The following is a 14,395-nucleotide window of genomic DNA, read 5'->3' on the forward strand; positions in this document are numbered from 1 at the left end:
ATGTCAGAAGCAACCAACCTTTCCAGTATCTTCCAGAGCGACTTTCCTGCTGTACTAATATATTAAATGACACTAAAGCCCCCCAACCAGTCTGATCATGCTTATTTTCCTTGAAACATTGGTGCTGAAATATGGTCCAACACACACCAAGGCCATCTTACCAGCTATGGATTTAATTTCTGAGAGGTCCTGAGAATGACACCAAATTGAAAGGGTTTGTGTCGTCTATTAAAACTGTTTGGTCTGGTAGACATTTTCTATAGTCTTCACTTCTCTCTTATCTTCTGATGCACCACTTTCTTTTATCATATTACTACCTTCAGGTAGCACCCAAAGGAGCAAGCTAGCTCCAAAAATAACTATGGCCATAGATATAGTAGGAGGTGCATGTGGTTAGAAATGAATGAGTGAATGAATGAATGAGTGAATGAATTAAAAATATTAAAAGTCCCTAGTATACCCAGAGCGTGGTGCTAGAAAAGATGCCTGACACTGCCAAGTGTTCAAGGCAAGACATGGATTTAGAAATGAACAAAACAAGATTAAGTCCATGCTTTTATTGTCAGGGATTTAGGGAAAGCTAGTTACTCCAATTCAGAAAGTGTGTCAACATGAAACTGGCCATACATGAATGGCCCGGCTGAGAACTTACACCTTCTGCTCTCTGAAAATTGCAAACCAAAACGCATTGCCCATGATAAAGATACTAAAGAATGGGGTGGGGCATGGAGAATATGAGATAAATACTTAAGATAAATAAAAGAGAGCGGGCTTCCTCAAAACTGCAACTATTTCACTAAAAAGAAACCCACAGGACAATGGCATCAGAGGGATCTCTACTCAGTAGGCAAGCTGAAGACAGTCTCTCTCACTTGGTTCCAGCCACTGAGCATGCTCACGGAGGCCCCAGGTGTGACCTCTGCTCCCCTGTGAGCAGCGGAGGGCCAGGCAATCTATCATGGTGTTCATCCTGTCAGCCCTGGTGCTTCGCCGCTGCTGTCTGTCACCCTGGTGGATGAGACCTGCTTAAGGGCAATCATGTCAATCTCTATGTGACCACTCAGTCTAAGGCAGAAAGATGATGGTGACAGGCCTGGCAAAGTCAGCAGAAGGTACCAAAAGCCGAAGTCGTAGCCTTCCCACAGAGATGCCGTGTGGGCATGGTCTTTTTTCTGCAGCTTTTTCTTTATTTCTGCTTTCCCTTTTTGCTTAAATCCTCATGACATGGGCTAAGGCATACCGAACTTGCCTTCAGAGCTGGTCATCTCGGATAAACCTGTTGCCCTCCGAGTTCTTCCCATAGTAAACATAGCGACACTTCCCCAGGACACCTGAAATAGAAGAAAACATCGTTACAAACCACCGTTCCAACAGGAACCGAATAGGTGCTGCAAAGCAGGACACAACACAGGCCCAGATCCCACGGGTGGCAGCAGAAGGAGTAAGTCCCACAGGGAAGGCCCCTCCCTTCTTGTCCTCACCGTTGACATTCAAATAAAATGTCAGCAGAACACAGGCTCCCAGAATATCGTGGTTTCCCCCATGATGTCTCTTCCACATTTTAGAGACTTTTCTAGTTTGGTCAATTACTCCTCAAAAGAAAGCATAACCCTCTCCTCTCTCCAGGTTCCCTTAGCAGTTTCTAAAAATGGGAAATTAAGAATTTAAAGATGGGCCCAGCCCAAGCAAAAGATGTGGAACAGTCTGCCCTGAATGTGACTATTTTCAGTCCTCTATCATGAGTCAATATTACTAACTTCCTAAAAGGACCTTCCAGTTCCCAGGAGGCACCAAGCACTTCAGGGCTGATTAAGGAAGAGGGGTGGTGCTGACAACACTCCACATGGAAAGTCACAAGAGCCTGGACATTAAAGGATCCTTCTCACAGGCTGAACTGGGAAGACTGTTCAATATATATTGATTTCAGAGAGGAAGGGAGAGGGAGAGGGAGAGAGAGAAACATCAATGATGAGAGAGAATCATTGATCGGCTGCCTCCTGCACACCCCCACACTGGGAATTGAGCTTGAAACCCGGGCATGTGCCCTTGACCAGAATCAAACCCAGGGCCCTTCAGTCCTCAGGCCAATGCTCTGTCAACTGAGCCAAACCAGCTAGGGCTGATTTTTATTTTCAGTTTTATTTTAAATAATTGTATTGCTCCATATACAGTTTTCCTTTCACTCAAGGAAGTTATGGGATGATTTAACTATGAAAAATACCCTTAGAATAAGGTTAAACCTTTTAATTAACTCAATATTTATTCTAAGTATCCATAAGAAATCACCTACCTTAGTTATTATAAAAGCTTTGTAGGATTATTAAGGAAAAATAAGTTTTTCCAAGAAAATATTTAAACTACAACTTTATTTTTTCCACCTTGTTTTTTCTTCTAATTTTAGAAAAACTTAAAAATCAGCTTCACATTTGTCTTGTTACTAAATAGCACTTGAGTCTCTGATGTGTACATAACCAGAAAGTAAAAACAAACAAACAAAGAAATGTCCATAAAACAATAATTCATGAGCCACAAATCAGCCTATAAAAATAGCTACCTATATGTATGATTTTTTCCCATCAGTGTGATAGTAGGAAATCAACAATCATCAGCTATTTTTTACTTAGGATAAATTAGCATTTGAAATTGTCCAGGTCCTTCACATCAGAAGTTCTAAGTAGTAAATATTTTGTGATTGTATAAGAGACATTTCTCCATTGCAGAACTTTAAATCTTCTTCTTAATTAAGGATTAAAAATGACTCAGAAACTTTTAAGGACAGGCAGATGCTCTTAGGTTTGAATGAGTTAGGACAAAGTTGGGAATTGCTGGGGTCACAGAATCTGAGAGTTGGTGAGAGGATGATACCCTCCCATGGCCTCCAAACTTGTCTTGGTGATGCTCTCATTCCTTCTATTTTTTACCATATTCCCAAGAGCAAGTTTGCTGTGTTCCACACTCCCCCCTTGGCCATATTTTCTCCTTCGCTCCCTATCCCCAATTTTTGTTTTTGAGTTTGAGTCTGGAAACACTGGAAACACTGAGCTTGGATAAAACCTCCCTGAATCCTTTCTTAAAATCTCTAGGTGATTCTTTTAGCTATTGCCATTGAGCTGTTCTCTTTATTGGGCTTAATTGTGTAGCACCTCGGGTTGGACTGACATTGTCCCCAATGCCCAGAACCTGTCTGTGAGCTTGGCTGGTTAGAATCTGTTCCAGGAACAGCATCCCCTATAGGCCTGGGTGGGAGTGTCACAGATGTTTCTGAAAATCCACAAGGGGCTTCCTTAAACATAATTGATTCAAATACACCCATGAATAATCTGGAAGAATGAGGCGGAGAGATGTTAATGTCTCTCTATAGCACCAGGACAGCATGCATTTTTATACAAAAAAAAAAATGGATAGGGCTGTCAGATATCATAAAGAGCACAGTCTTGCTCTTGAGTAAAAGAATGCAAGGCAGACACACATACCACACTCCAGTGGGCGTATTCATTCCCTCCTGCAAACTTTCCAGCACATTCAGATTGGATTTCTTTTCTCTGCCCTCTCCCCACGGTAAACCTCAACTCTGGCTCTGGCCTAGATGAAACCTGGGCCTCAGATGCCATCCTGGAAATAGGCTGTTACACCTGGAACATGGGTCCTGACATGGAGGAAGGTGACGTGTTCTGAGCCATGTTCCCCAGTCCTTCTCTCTGGTTGGCCTTGAAAAAAGTCCTTTCTTAGGGGCTGCTTTGGGCCTGGAAGCAAGACGGTTTATAGGCATCCTGGAGAGAGAGGCTGCCTGATGAATGCAGGAGACGCAGGGAGGTGTCAGAGCTTGGAGAACAAGGCAAGGACATGAGGTATTAATATTGTCAATGATCTCTTGACGGGAAAACAGATACCACAGTCACTGTCAGATTTAAATAGACACCGAGTGCATTAATGACAAAAGGGCAGACTTCAAACAAAGGGGCTGTGTGGCAGGGAGCAGGGCTGGTCTCTGTGCGGGCAATACCCTGATCTGAACAGACACTGTCAGGGCGGGAGACAGGCCCAGGATTGTGCGTGGTGACAGAAAACAGAGATGCTGACAGAGATACCAGTGCCATATTATGCCAAGGATATTCTAACACTGTCTGCGGCTCTAACAAAAGCTGACATCACTCCCTATCACTGGGGTCTCCTCCATCCACTCCTGCAGGTTTTCTCCCCAGACGTCTTTACAAAACTCGCTGTGGCTGTAAAGTTTCTGACAGCCCTGTCTGTGAGAGTGCTGGGGTCAAGGAGCCTAAGGATGACCTCAGTCCATAAATCTGGGCTTTGCAGGTGGAGCCCGCTCATCCCCCGATACCTTGGCTACTGGGGGTGATCAGAGTGCCAACATGTGAGGAGCTGTCACCTTGAATAACGTTCTTCAAGGGAAGCCACTCTGTCTGTGGGCTGCCCCAGGACAGCACAGGGACCGTCCAGCAGCCGAAAATTAAACCCAGCTGCCCTGCTGGTGCTCCTCTGGGCAGAAAGGTGGTCCGGCCAGTGACAGCCCAAATCAGACCAAAATTTTTAAACTTGAACCGCCTACAATTAACACAAGTGTCGTCTCCATTGAGACTCCTATCTGACTGAGCTCACAGTTGGGAAGTGATTATCCCCCAAATGGAACTTCTGTGCTAAATAAATTAATAAATGAAAATAACAAGGAAGAAAATAAAGCCACAGCCCCATATGTGGCCATAGCACTTTATTTATCATGAAGGTTATTTGTAACAAGAGGATTTGCTCATAAATTAAGGCAGGTGGTGGCGTGTGACTCTCTTTCCTGCTCTCCCCATGGCCCCTCCTCCTGTCACGATAACTGCCTTAAACTGTGACAGTTACAGAGGGAACACTTTGCTGGCAAAGGCATTTTGTTGGGGCGGCGTGCAGGCTGGGATTTGGGAACCCGAACTGGTGACTCAGTAGGCGGTGGTCTCCCTGTGCATCTCCAACACATCTGCTTGTTTTTATCTCCTCGAACTCCTGTGTCTGGGGACTGGAGGGGGAACAACATTTAATGGCATATGTAGTGTTTTTAGTTCTCTGGGGAGAAATTAATTGGCCATAATAAGTGAAGCAAACGTGCCATGCATCAGGCCGGCCTGTAGCCATCGGTGTGTGGTTCCTTTCTGGGGGCCCTAAAAAAAATAACAGTGTGTTGTCCCCTGGGAAATCCTCTCCTGCCAAATGAGACTCCTAATTTTTCTTAAGTAGCCAGCTCCGCCATCGTCATAACTTCTTAAAACTATAATTATGGGGGGAAATGTTTGGGGAAGAATCTGCTTTAAAGAGGTCCTTTATCTTTTAAATGTTTCCCCCCTCTGGAATGAATGTTCTAATTATGCAGGTTAAGTTATGACCTTGGAGCTGCCTCTCTCCTTGGCTGCAAGGCTGTGAAGGCAGGAATGGTCCTGGAGACACTGCTGGGGAGAACCCCGAGTGTGCTGGGGGGGGGGGGGGAGGGAGGAGTACTGGCCCAGGCATGAAGAGTCCAGCAAAGACCCAGGGCTCCCTGGCCTCCTGGAGGGCCTTGCACTTCCAGTTGATAAGAAGAGGTGGAGGCGATCTACAGTTAGACCCAGCTCTGCCCCAACAGTCATGTGATCATGCCCCCCTCCCTTTTCTTCACTGGGCTGTTTTCCCCATTTGTAAAGTGAGAGCTAAGGGCCAGATAATCTCTGAGGTTCATTTTAGCTTGGAAATAGAAGAATTAATATTTCCCAGTGCCTCTCTTATGAAGATGAGGATGGCAGGTTCAATCTTGTCTGATGTAGCAGGCATATCCAATTGGTGAGTTCATCAAAAATTTCATTTGGACTAAATCAGTTCTTGAAACCCATCAGGTCAGAGCCCCATAACATATAGAAGCGGAGTGCTGCTGCATCTCAAAACCCCCAACAAAAGAACACCCACTAACTTTCTGCAGTGTATTCTATGCTCTGAGCTGGGAAGTGCTTGCCACTACCTAGCCTGTCTTGCTAGCTTTGACTCAAATCTCCTAATTCCACATTCAACAGAACTAAGACTAAATATCAGATTTAGTGGTTTACCATGTGCATTTTAGTTGTGACAAAATAATAGTCTTTACTTATCTATTTATATAAAAGCCTAAGTGACTGAACGAACGAACGACCTGTCTACCGGTTGCTATGATGCGCACTGACCACCAGGGGGCAGATGCTCAATGCAAGAGTTGCCCCCTGGTGGTCAGTGCACTCCCACAGCTGAGCACTGCTCAACTGACCGTTGGGTGCCAGATGCTGGGCTCACTGCTGGCGAGCCTCTCCTGCCTCCATGGCAGTGCTACCGAGCAGTGGTAGCGGCAGCAGGTGCCTGGCCCCAGCTGCCTGCCGCTTCCAGCACTACTACATCCCTTGAAACCAGCACTCCGACATCCCCCAAGGGTCTCAGATTATAAGAGGGCACAGGCCAAGCTGAGGGACTCCACTGGTGCATAAATCCGTAAACCGGGCCTTTAGTACAAATATACACACTTATTTGATGATGCAGTATAGGTTGGGCCAATAAATCTGTATCAGTAAAATAAATTTTATTAACCTTATTAATGTTAGTTTTGGTATTCACCACTTTAAATGCTATTCTCACCAATGCTTGTAAGAGTATCTGTGTAATGACAAGCAGGTTTTACTCTGTTGTGATGGTAGTAGTTATAATCAGCAAGTTCTACAGGGCAAGGGACCAAGGGCTGCTCACAGATGGATGCCTGTTCTCTAATCTGCAAGAGTGAAGGAAGGAGCTAGACTCTTCACGGCCTCTGAAAAAAGTGATGATGGTATTAGGAAGAGGTGGGTGGGTCCATTGGCAGAGAGGGAAGGAGTATCCGGAGAATCTTTCTGGTCCATTGTGGAATATTCTAGAATAGTGATCCCCAACCTGTTTTTGGCCATGCCCCACCTAAGCATCTCTAAAATCCTGATGCCCCAACCCTGTGACATATAATTCTTATTATTCAAAAAGTGAACTCCTATTCACATGCAGGAAGCCGAAAAGGCCATGAACTTGGTCTAAACAAGCTTCCAAAGAACATGGCATCCATGAAAGAGAGAAATGAAAGAACAAAAGGACAGTTGAAGTACTGAGGAAGAAATCACTAAGAAACTGTTAAAAAAATAATAGTAATATGAAGTGATATGAAAAAATAGCAAATAAAGTTTCAAAACATAATAGAGAACTGAAATGCATAAACATGTCACAATATATATTTATATACTGTATATGAGGCCCCTAGAACCATAAGAAATGCAAAAAATTCACTGTTAATAACTCATGCTTGAATTCCCTCCCCCCCTTAAAATCAAATAGCCGCCCTGTGGGGCCTGTGCCCACGTTGGGAACCACTGCTTTAGAACTATGCTTCCAGGTGACACTACACATACCCATTGGCATGTCACCTCTACAATACTCACTTCTGCCCCATTTCTAATAATACCCAGTGCCTGAAACAGTACTCATACCGAGGATGTATGCAGTGAATATTTGTAGACCAGATAAACTAATATCTTTAAAATTATCATCCATATACAATGTAAACAAAATCCACAATGTTAGGAATTTCAGTTGTCGAACACTCATACTTTAATCTCTGATAGGAGTACAGATGTTTGAAATGCTTTAAAAACACATACAGATTAGACGGTTGCCTTACTAAAGAAGGAGGCAAAGTAATAAAAGGCAGCAGCTTCAGTTCCTAAACACGGGTGTTGTTTTTATGCTGAGCACTTTTCTCCCAGGAAAACAAAGTAATCACTCCGTCTGCTGAAGGAGAGAAGTGCACTGAACGTTACCATCCAGCCTTAAGAGCTGTAAACATCGTCCACGGGAAAGGACAGTCCCCGGAAAGCACACTCCTCGCTCTTTGTTATGTGCAGCTGCGAGTGAGCTGGGACCTGGGAGGAATAAACACCCATGTTTTACAGTCCTGGGAAGCGGCTGGAGCAGTACCCCGAGGTCAGCGGTGTGATGAGCTATCAGCTCGCTGTGGATACCACAAAGGATTTAGCAGAGCCTGCAGAGTCACAGGCGCCCCGCACACAGCCTGCTTCAGTGTAAGCTACTTAAATACTAAGGCCAAACGAAAAGAAGAGAGATGCTGAAAGGTCTTAAAGGAAGGGGTTGCTTGGGAGCAGATTTTGTGCAAGGAGAGCCACATCCATACTCCATGCCAGGCCCATCTGAGAATAAAAGGGGGATAGGCTCTCGTCCTGACCACCCCGCCCCAGGGGAGGGTAGAGAAGGCACAGGAGAAAGTGACACTTCCTTCCCACACTACCTGAGTGGGAGTTGAGGCGAGTCTCTCAGTTTATAACCAGAATCTTGGGTTGGAATGGATTGTCATGTTCGCAAAATGCTTGCTAACCCCCAAAACGTCTTCTCCACGGACCAGGGGCACACTGTCCTTGCTAAATCCTCAGGGACACCCCACACAGTGTTGCCTAAAGGATGCTCCCTAGTCTTACAAATGTGTATGCTCCCTCAAACTCTTCTTCTTCTTTATACAACACAACCCATGAAGAGTAGTCAGCGAAATAAGCCAGTCAGAGAAAGCTAAGTATCACAGGATCTCACTTATATGTGGAATCTAATGAACAAAATAAACTGATGAACAAAATAGATCCAGAGACACAGAAGCATAGAACAGACTGATGAATCTCAGAGGGAAGGCAGGGGAGGATGGGGGCTGGGGGAGAGATTTATGGGAAACTTAGATGCATATATGCATAGCCTATGGACACAGACAACAGTGTAGTGAAGGCCTAGGAGGGATGGGTGTGGGACGGAGGGGGTCAATGGGGAAAGAAAAGGGGGATGTCTATAATACTTTCAACAATAAAGATACATTAAAAAAAAAAAAAAAAAGAGTGCCCAGGCCCTGCCGGGCTGACCCTGATGAGTGCCCAGGCCCTACCAGGCTGACCCTGATGTTGTGCAGTGGTGGACATTTGAATTCTGCCATTTGACCCAAGGGATGCTTTGGCTTGAGGCTTATGAATTTAACCATGTAAACCAGCCTAGTAATTTTTCTTTCAAAAAGCATTCATTATTCATTACTAAGCGCCATTTAGCCAATTCATTCCTTGATTTTTATTTATTTTCTACACCTCCCTGTTCCCTCTTCTACCTTCCCCACCCCCCTTTCCCTCTGGTAATCACCATACTATTGTCTGTGTCTATGTATTTTCTTAATTTTAAATGCAATCAAACCATATTCTATTTTAAACCTTTTCATTTTTATTTTATTGAAGTTATTTTTAATGGAATCAATTCTTTTCCATGTAATTTGTACATTAAGGTTGAAGTCCACACTCAGCATTTGCCAAATATCAAGTTTCATAGATTGTCTTCTAAGTCTCTTGGAGTATCCTACATAATAAAAGGGTAATATGTATCTTACCATCACTCTGCTACGCCCACAATTGGGCAGGCGGGAGGTGCAGGGGGCGGGACTCAAGGTGGCCGGGGTGGCCGATTGGGCCGGCGGGACGCTGAGCTTACGTTGCCAGTGGCTGCGCAAGCTCAGCGTCTGCGCCATGGCTGTGCTGCGGCACAGAAGGGGCCTCTGGGGCAGCGAGCCCACATCCTGCTGCAGACCATCAAAAGCGGGGAGTGAGAGCGGGGGAGCTGGCTGGCTGTCCACTCCGGCACCAGCAGACAGACAGCCAGCTCCCCTGCAATCAAAAGCGGGGAGCTGTGTGTCTGCTCCAGCACCAGCGGACCCCATGCCATCAAAAGTGGGAAGCAGGCTGCTAGCAGTGTCCGCGGAGCGTGCTAGGCTTTGCAGGGCAGTGGATATGGCCTGGATGGCAGGTTAGGCCTAGGGGACCCTACACGTGCATGATTTAATCATGCACTGGGCCTCTAGTGTATTTTATAAAGTCACATTTCCTTAAAGAAAATTTTGCAGATCTAAATTGTGATGGGAAGACTTGTGTCCTCTATTAGAGTTTAGTCAACACTTTTTGTTGTGTGTAATTTTAGCTCATTTCGATTTTATTTTGCTTTTATTATTTCTATCAAGGTGATTTCCTTCCCATGAATGTGTGCAGTTTTTAATATAACAACAAAATACAAATCTCGGTCAGTTTTACTTGCTGCCAGTTTTATGTCAGGTTGATTATGTTTACCAGCAACGTTTATTATAAATTAAAATAAATGATGATTTTTATTCATTTCTCAGCACAAGGAATATGCAGGACAAAGGTTCATACTCCAGACCCATGGGGTTATGACATGCAGCTTTCTACCAAACACCAGTCAAAAACACATAGTATGGGCCACCCAATCAAGGGTGAGGAAGCGTCCATATATTGAAAGAAAGATAAAAACAAATGCCAGGCAACATACCCTTTGAGAAGAGGGCATTGGGCCCCAGTCCTCCGACCCCTCCCGTGAGGCCTGGTGGCAGGTTAAACTTTCCACCGAGACAGAACAGATTATGGAGGCAGCTTAGACAAATGCTGGGCTTTGTCAAGTCTCGCCAGCGTGTTTGTAAGGAAGGAAACGCAGAAGGAAGCTGTCAGCAGGGAAAGGGTCTTGGCAGCATCTGTACTGAAGGTGATAGGAACGCAGGGCCCAGAAGCCAGCCTCCAGCCCGGGGACGGTTGCACAAACGGCCACGTGAGTGGGCAGACAAGTTGACTTGTGACAAGCCAGAGCCTGTGGAAATACACTCGGGGCTCTCAGGGCCACTGAAATGAGGCTTGTCATTTTTAGAAGAGAAGAAGGTAGGAAAGGAAGGAGAGGAGCAAAAAGGCGGGGCAAGGTTTACCCTCAATAACCTGTTAGTGGAAAATGTAAAAGCTGGTCCAAGTCTGAGATATAATTTCCCCTTTGAATGCATCCTTAGTAACCAGCTCCACAGTCCCACCTGGAGCCCCTGGTCCCCACACTCAGATTGCAGATACCGTGGCCCTGTCCAGACCTGACCTGGCCATTCTAAGCCCTTGCCACATCGAGGAAATATTAGGCTGACAGATTTCTAAGTTATCAGGCAGCGGATGTTTGCAAAAGGTGAACCCTGGAAAGGAGACAGTCAATATGCTTTTCCTCAGATGTCAATGCTTTAAAAAGAATTTTTTTTTCTTTTGGTATTGGGGGTAATCTGGTAGGCAGAGACTGATGGGAAAGCATCCCAGGTCTGAGGTGGGCTCACTTGTTCTCTTTTTGGAACACCACTAATATGCGTGGCTCTTACATACTATATTTCAATCAAATAGGAATATGTATGTAACATAGAACACACGCCATACTAAATATCTCCTGGCTCCAACAACTTGCCCCCTCCCCCCAAAGAAAACACTGCTGCATCTCCTTTGCAATCCCAATTTTGGTTTTCCTTCTCAGGTTACATGTTTGTGCCATCTTAAAATGAAGCCAGAAACAGTCTGTACTCTGACTTCCTAAACAGTGATGTACTCACACAGTCCTGTAAAGATACTTGGTGATTTTGCTGTACACAGAATGGGAAATTTTCTTTAGAAGTATTTCTTTACCTATATTGAACAATTTTGAGACAGAATTTAGAGATCTTCATTTTGGGTAAATCCTTCATTTTATAGAGGAGGAAAATGAGGTTCCAAGTGACTTCCTGAAGGTCACAGTCCCAGACCCGACACCACCCAACTTTTGCTTCCTAGTCCAGCTAGTGTTTCTGCATTCCAGGACACAGCCCACGGGACAAAATGTCAAAGAACACCAGCACCCGGACTTAAGCTGACTCTTTCCTACTTTCCAGGGAGAAACTTGAATCTTCAAGGCCAGTTTGGTGTGAGTGTGTTTGACATGGGGTTTAATGGGTCAGAGAGGAGCTGGATTCCAAAGTGCATGCCAAGACGGATGCAAATCAGGTAAGATACCTGGACTCCCTTCAGTGCAGCTCACTGATGGAGGTCACGTAAACCAGGCTGCCAGTCAAAGGGGCCATGGTCAGGTATGGCTTCAGTTTTCCCTCTCAGTTTTTGACTGAGGGACTCAGAGATCTTTCAGACAGGAGAGAAAAGAAAGAAGGAAAAAGTTCACCCCTCCACTGACGCCACTATTCCCCCCATTAATCTCCACATTCATCCTTTCCTCCTTCCCTCTGAAGTCGGGAGCATTGCCACTAGAGGGCAGCATGAATTTAGGAAAACAGCAGCTTTCTTAAAAAAAAAAAAAAATGATTGCAACTACTCAGGAGGACCTTTAAAGACACACTGTGCTTTTGGTCACCAATTACAGGTTCCGTAATGATCAATATGTCATGTTTGTTCAATCTGTGCTGAGGGCTTTCTGGGAATGGGGCTACCAGATGCCCCACCTTTTGGATTCATCTGGCCTCGATTTCAGGGCCTGATTTTCTTTACCATCAATTGCTCTAATTAATCTGGGCTCAGGGGTTGGGGAGTTTTTGTATATCAACTGCATAAATGTAAAGAAGCATGCAAACTAATAAACAAAAAGAGATCCCTGCATTTCTTAAAGAAAGATCATTTTTCCTGTGGAAAACCAAAAAGAAGTGTGCCACCCATGGGAGTTTCCAATCATCATTTGATAAGCAAAAAACATAAAAATTAAGTTAAATTAAATTAAAAAGTGGATCAATAAAGTATTCAAAAGGTGTGCTCCATCCATGCAAATCACAACTACCTCCTTTTAAGGCCCTCCCTGCCCAAACTTACCAGCCATGGCCTGCCCTCAAGAGTATCTGGCCCAGATTAGTCAGAAAAGAGACAGATGCCACTCAAATGAAGATTAAATAATAATTCCAGCTTCTGTCCAGTCATCATTGGTCTTTGGCACATGAGCCAGCGATTATTTTCATGCCGAGAACAAGTGACCACCTCCCTTTAGGAGTATATCATTATCGTTATTTTTAAAACAGCAATAAAGGTTTGACAATCCAGGGAATGGCATTTTAAATTAGAACTTCCCAGAATTAAATTAAAAGAGTGTATTCAATCAGAGAAGGGAGTAAACAAAATGGGAGCTACTGGACTTGGGAAACCAGAGCCGAGTCCAGGTGTGTCTCTCCACTTCACCTAGGAGACCTCCCAAGTGGTCAGTGAAGCAAGAATAAAATGGGTCTCACACACTTTCGTCCTTTCTGTAAGAGTCATGTGATTGACCTGCCACTAGGGAATGTTGGGTTCCAGTTAAGTAAATTAACTCATGTTTAACTCGAATCCTATTTGAGTCCACAGTCACACATGAAACATTATGTGAAACCAAAGTCAATCTCATTGTCTTACTAGATACATCATAGTGACCACAACTGAGTATTTCTCTGAGTGTTTATATTGAGGCTGATAGAGTTGGGAAGTGTAGCTGGGGTGGGAACTGCTCATTGAACATTGCTCAAGGTCTTAGGGTATTCTTTCTATGTGGGCTCCAAAAGGTTAGAGATGACAGCTTTCCATCCGTGCTTCACAAGCCTATGGCATATAGGTACTCAATAAATTGGTTTTTTTTTGTTTTTTTTTTTTATCATGGACTAAGTGAGAGGATCTCAGGGTAATTCTTCTGACTCCCAGTGCTTACTATACATCCTTGGACATTTACGGCTGTCCCCACGGCAGTGGTACTCCAAGCTGGTCATGCATCAGAATCACCTGGGAAGCTTGTGAAAATGGTTGCTGAGTCCCATCCTCAATGTTTCTCACTCATGAGTCTGAGTTGGGCCAAGAATTTGCATGCTGCTGGTTGGGGGACCACACTTTAAGAAACGCTGTTCTAGGAGATCTACAAAGCCCCCTTAAAAAGAGAACTTTTGACATTAGCTTTTATTCTTGTAAAATAAGGACCTCACAAATTCTGAGATTGAAAAAAAATCTGGTTGGCTGAAGGTCCTGGTGCATCCAGTTTTCCAAAAAAGAGGCTTTACTGTCTCCTCAACAAAATTCTGGAAACAAGTGGTACCGAAAATTTTAAAAAACAATGATAATAAACGGTTGCTCCAGCTCTTTAATATAAAACAAACAAACAAGAAACCCCATGAAAGTTTACATTTAAGTGATGTGTGGATTATATTAACAGAAGGAAAGAGTTTTTTTGCATAAGTAGAAGGGAACTGAGTCTGCAAACGATAATTTATAAAGTATAAGATAAAAAAAAAAAAAAAACTCACAGAAAAGTTTCCCAGAAAGTCTTTAGTCTCTCTGCAAAGTGATGGAATCTTCCATGAACACATCTGAGCAGTGGGGACAGGGGTCCTCCTGCAGAATTTGGACGGGGATGTTGGCTCTGCTCTCAAGCAGAAATTTGCTTTTGGGGTCAGATCTGTTCCCATTAGAAAGCTCACATCACAAGGAGGGAACACCCACAGTTCTGTCTGGTCCTCCAGCCTAAAATTTATCAAGAGAGTCACTGAAAGGTATGACAA

The 14,395-nt window shown here is 44.2% G+C and overlaps 1 protein-coding gene across 1 annotated transcript in view; it reads right to left on the reverse strand.

Moving 5' to 3' along the window:
* Positions 1-255: 255 nt before the first annotated feature.
* Positions 256-14,395, reverse strand: part of LRMDA (leucine rich melanocyte differentiation associated) — a 999,120-nt gene continuing 984,980 nt past the window's right edge. Inside the window, exon 7 of the mRNA XM_079794321.1 lies at positions 256-1,331. Coding sequence (XP_079650447.1) covers positions 1,252-1,331 — 80 coding nt within the window. The 3' untranslated portion in view covers positions 256-1,251. The remainder of the gene's footprint in view (positions 1,332-14,395) is intronic.

This window comes from Cnephaeus nilssonii, assembly GCF_951640355.1.
Source record: "Cnephaeus nilssonii genome assembly, chromosome: 16".
NCBI lineage: Eukaryota > Metazoa > Chordata > Mammalia > Chiroptera > Vespertilionidae > Cnephaeus > Cnephaeus nilssonii.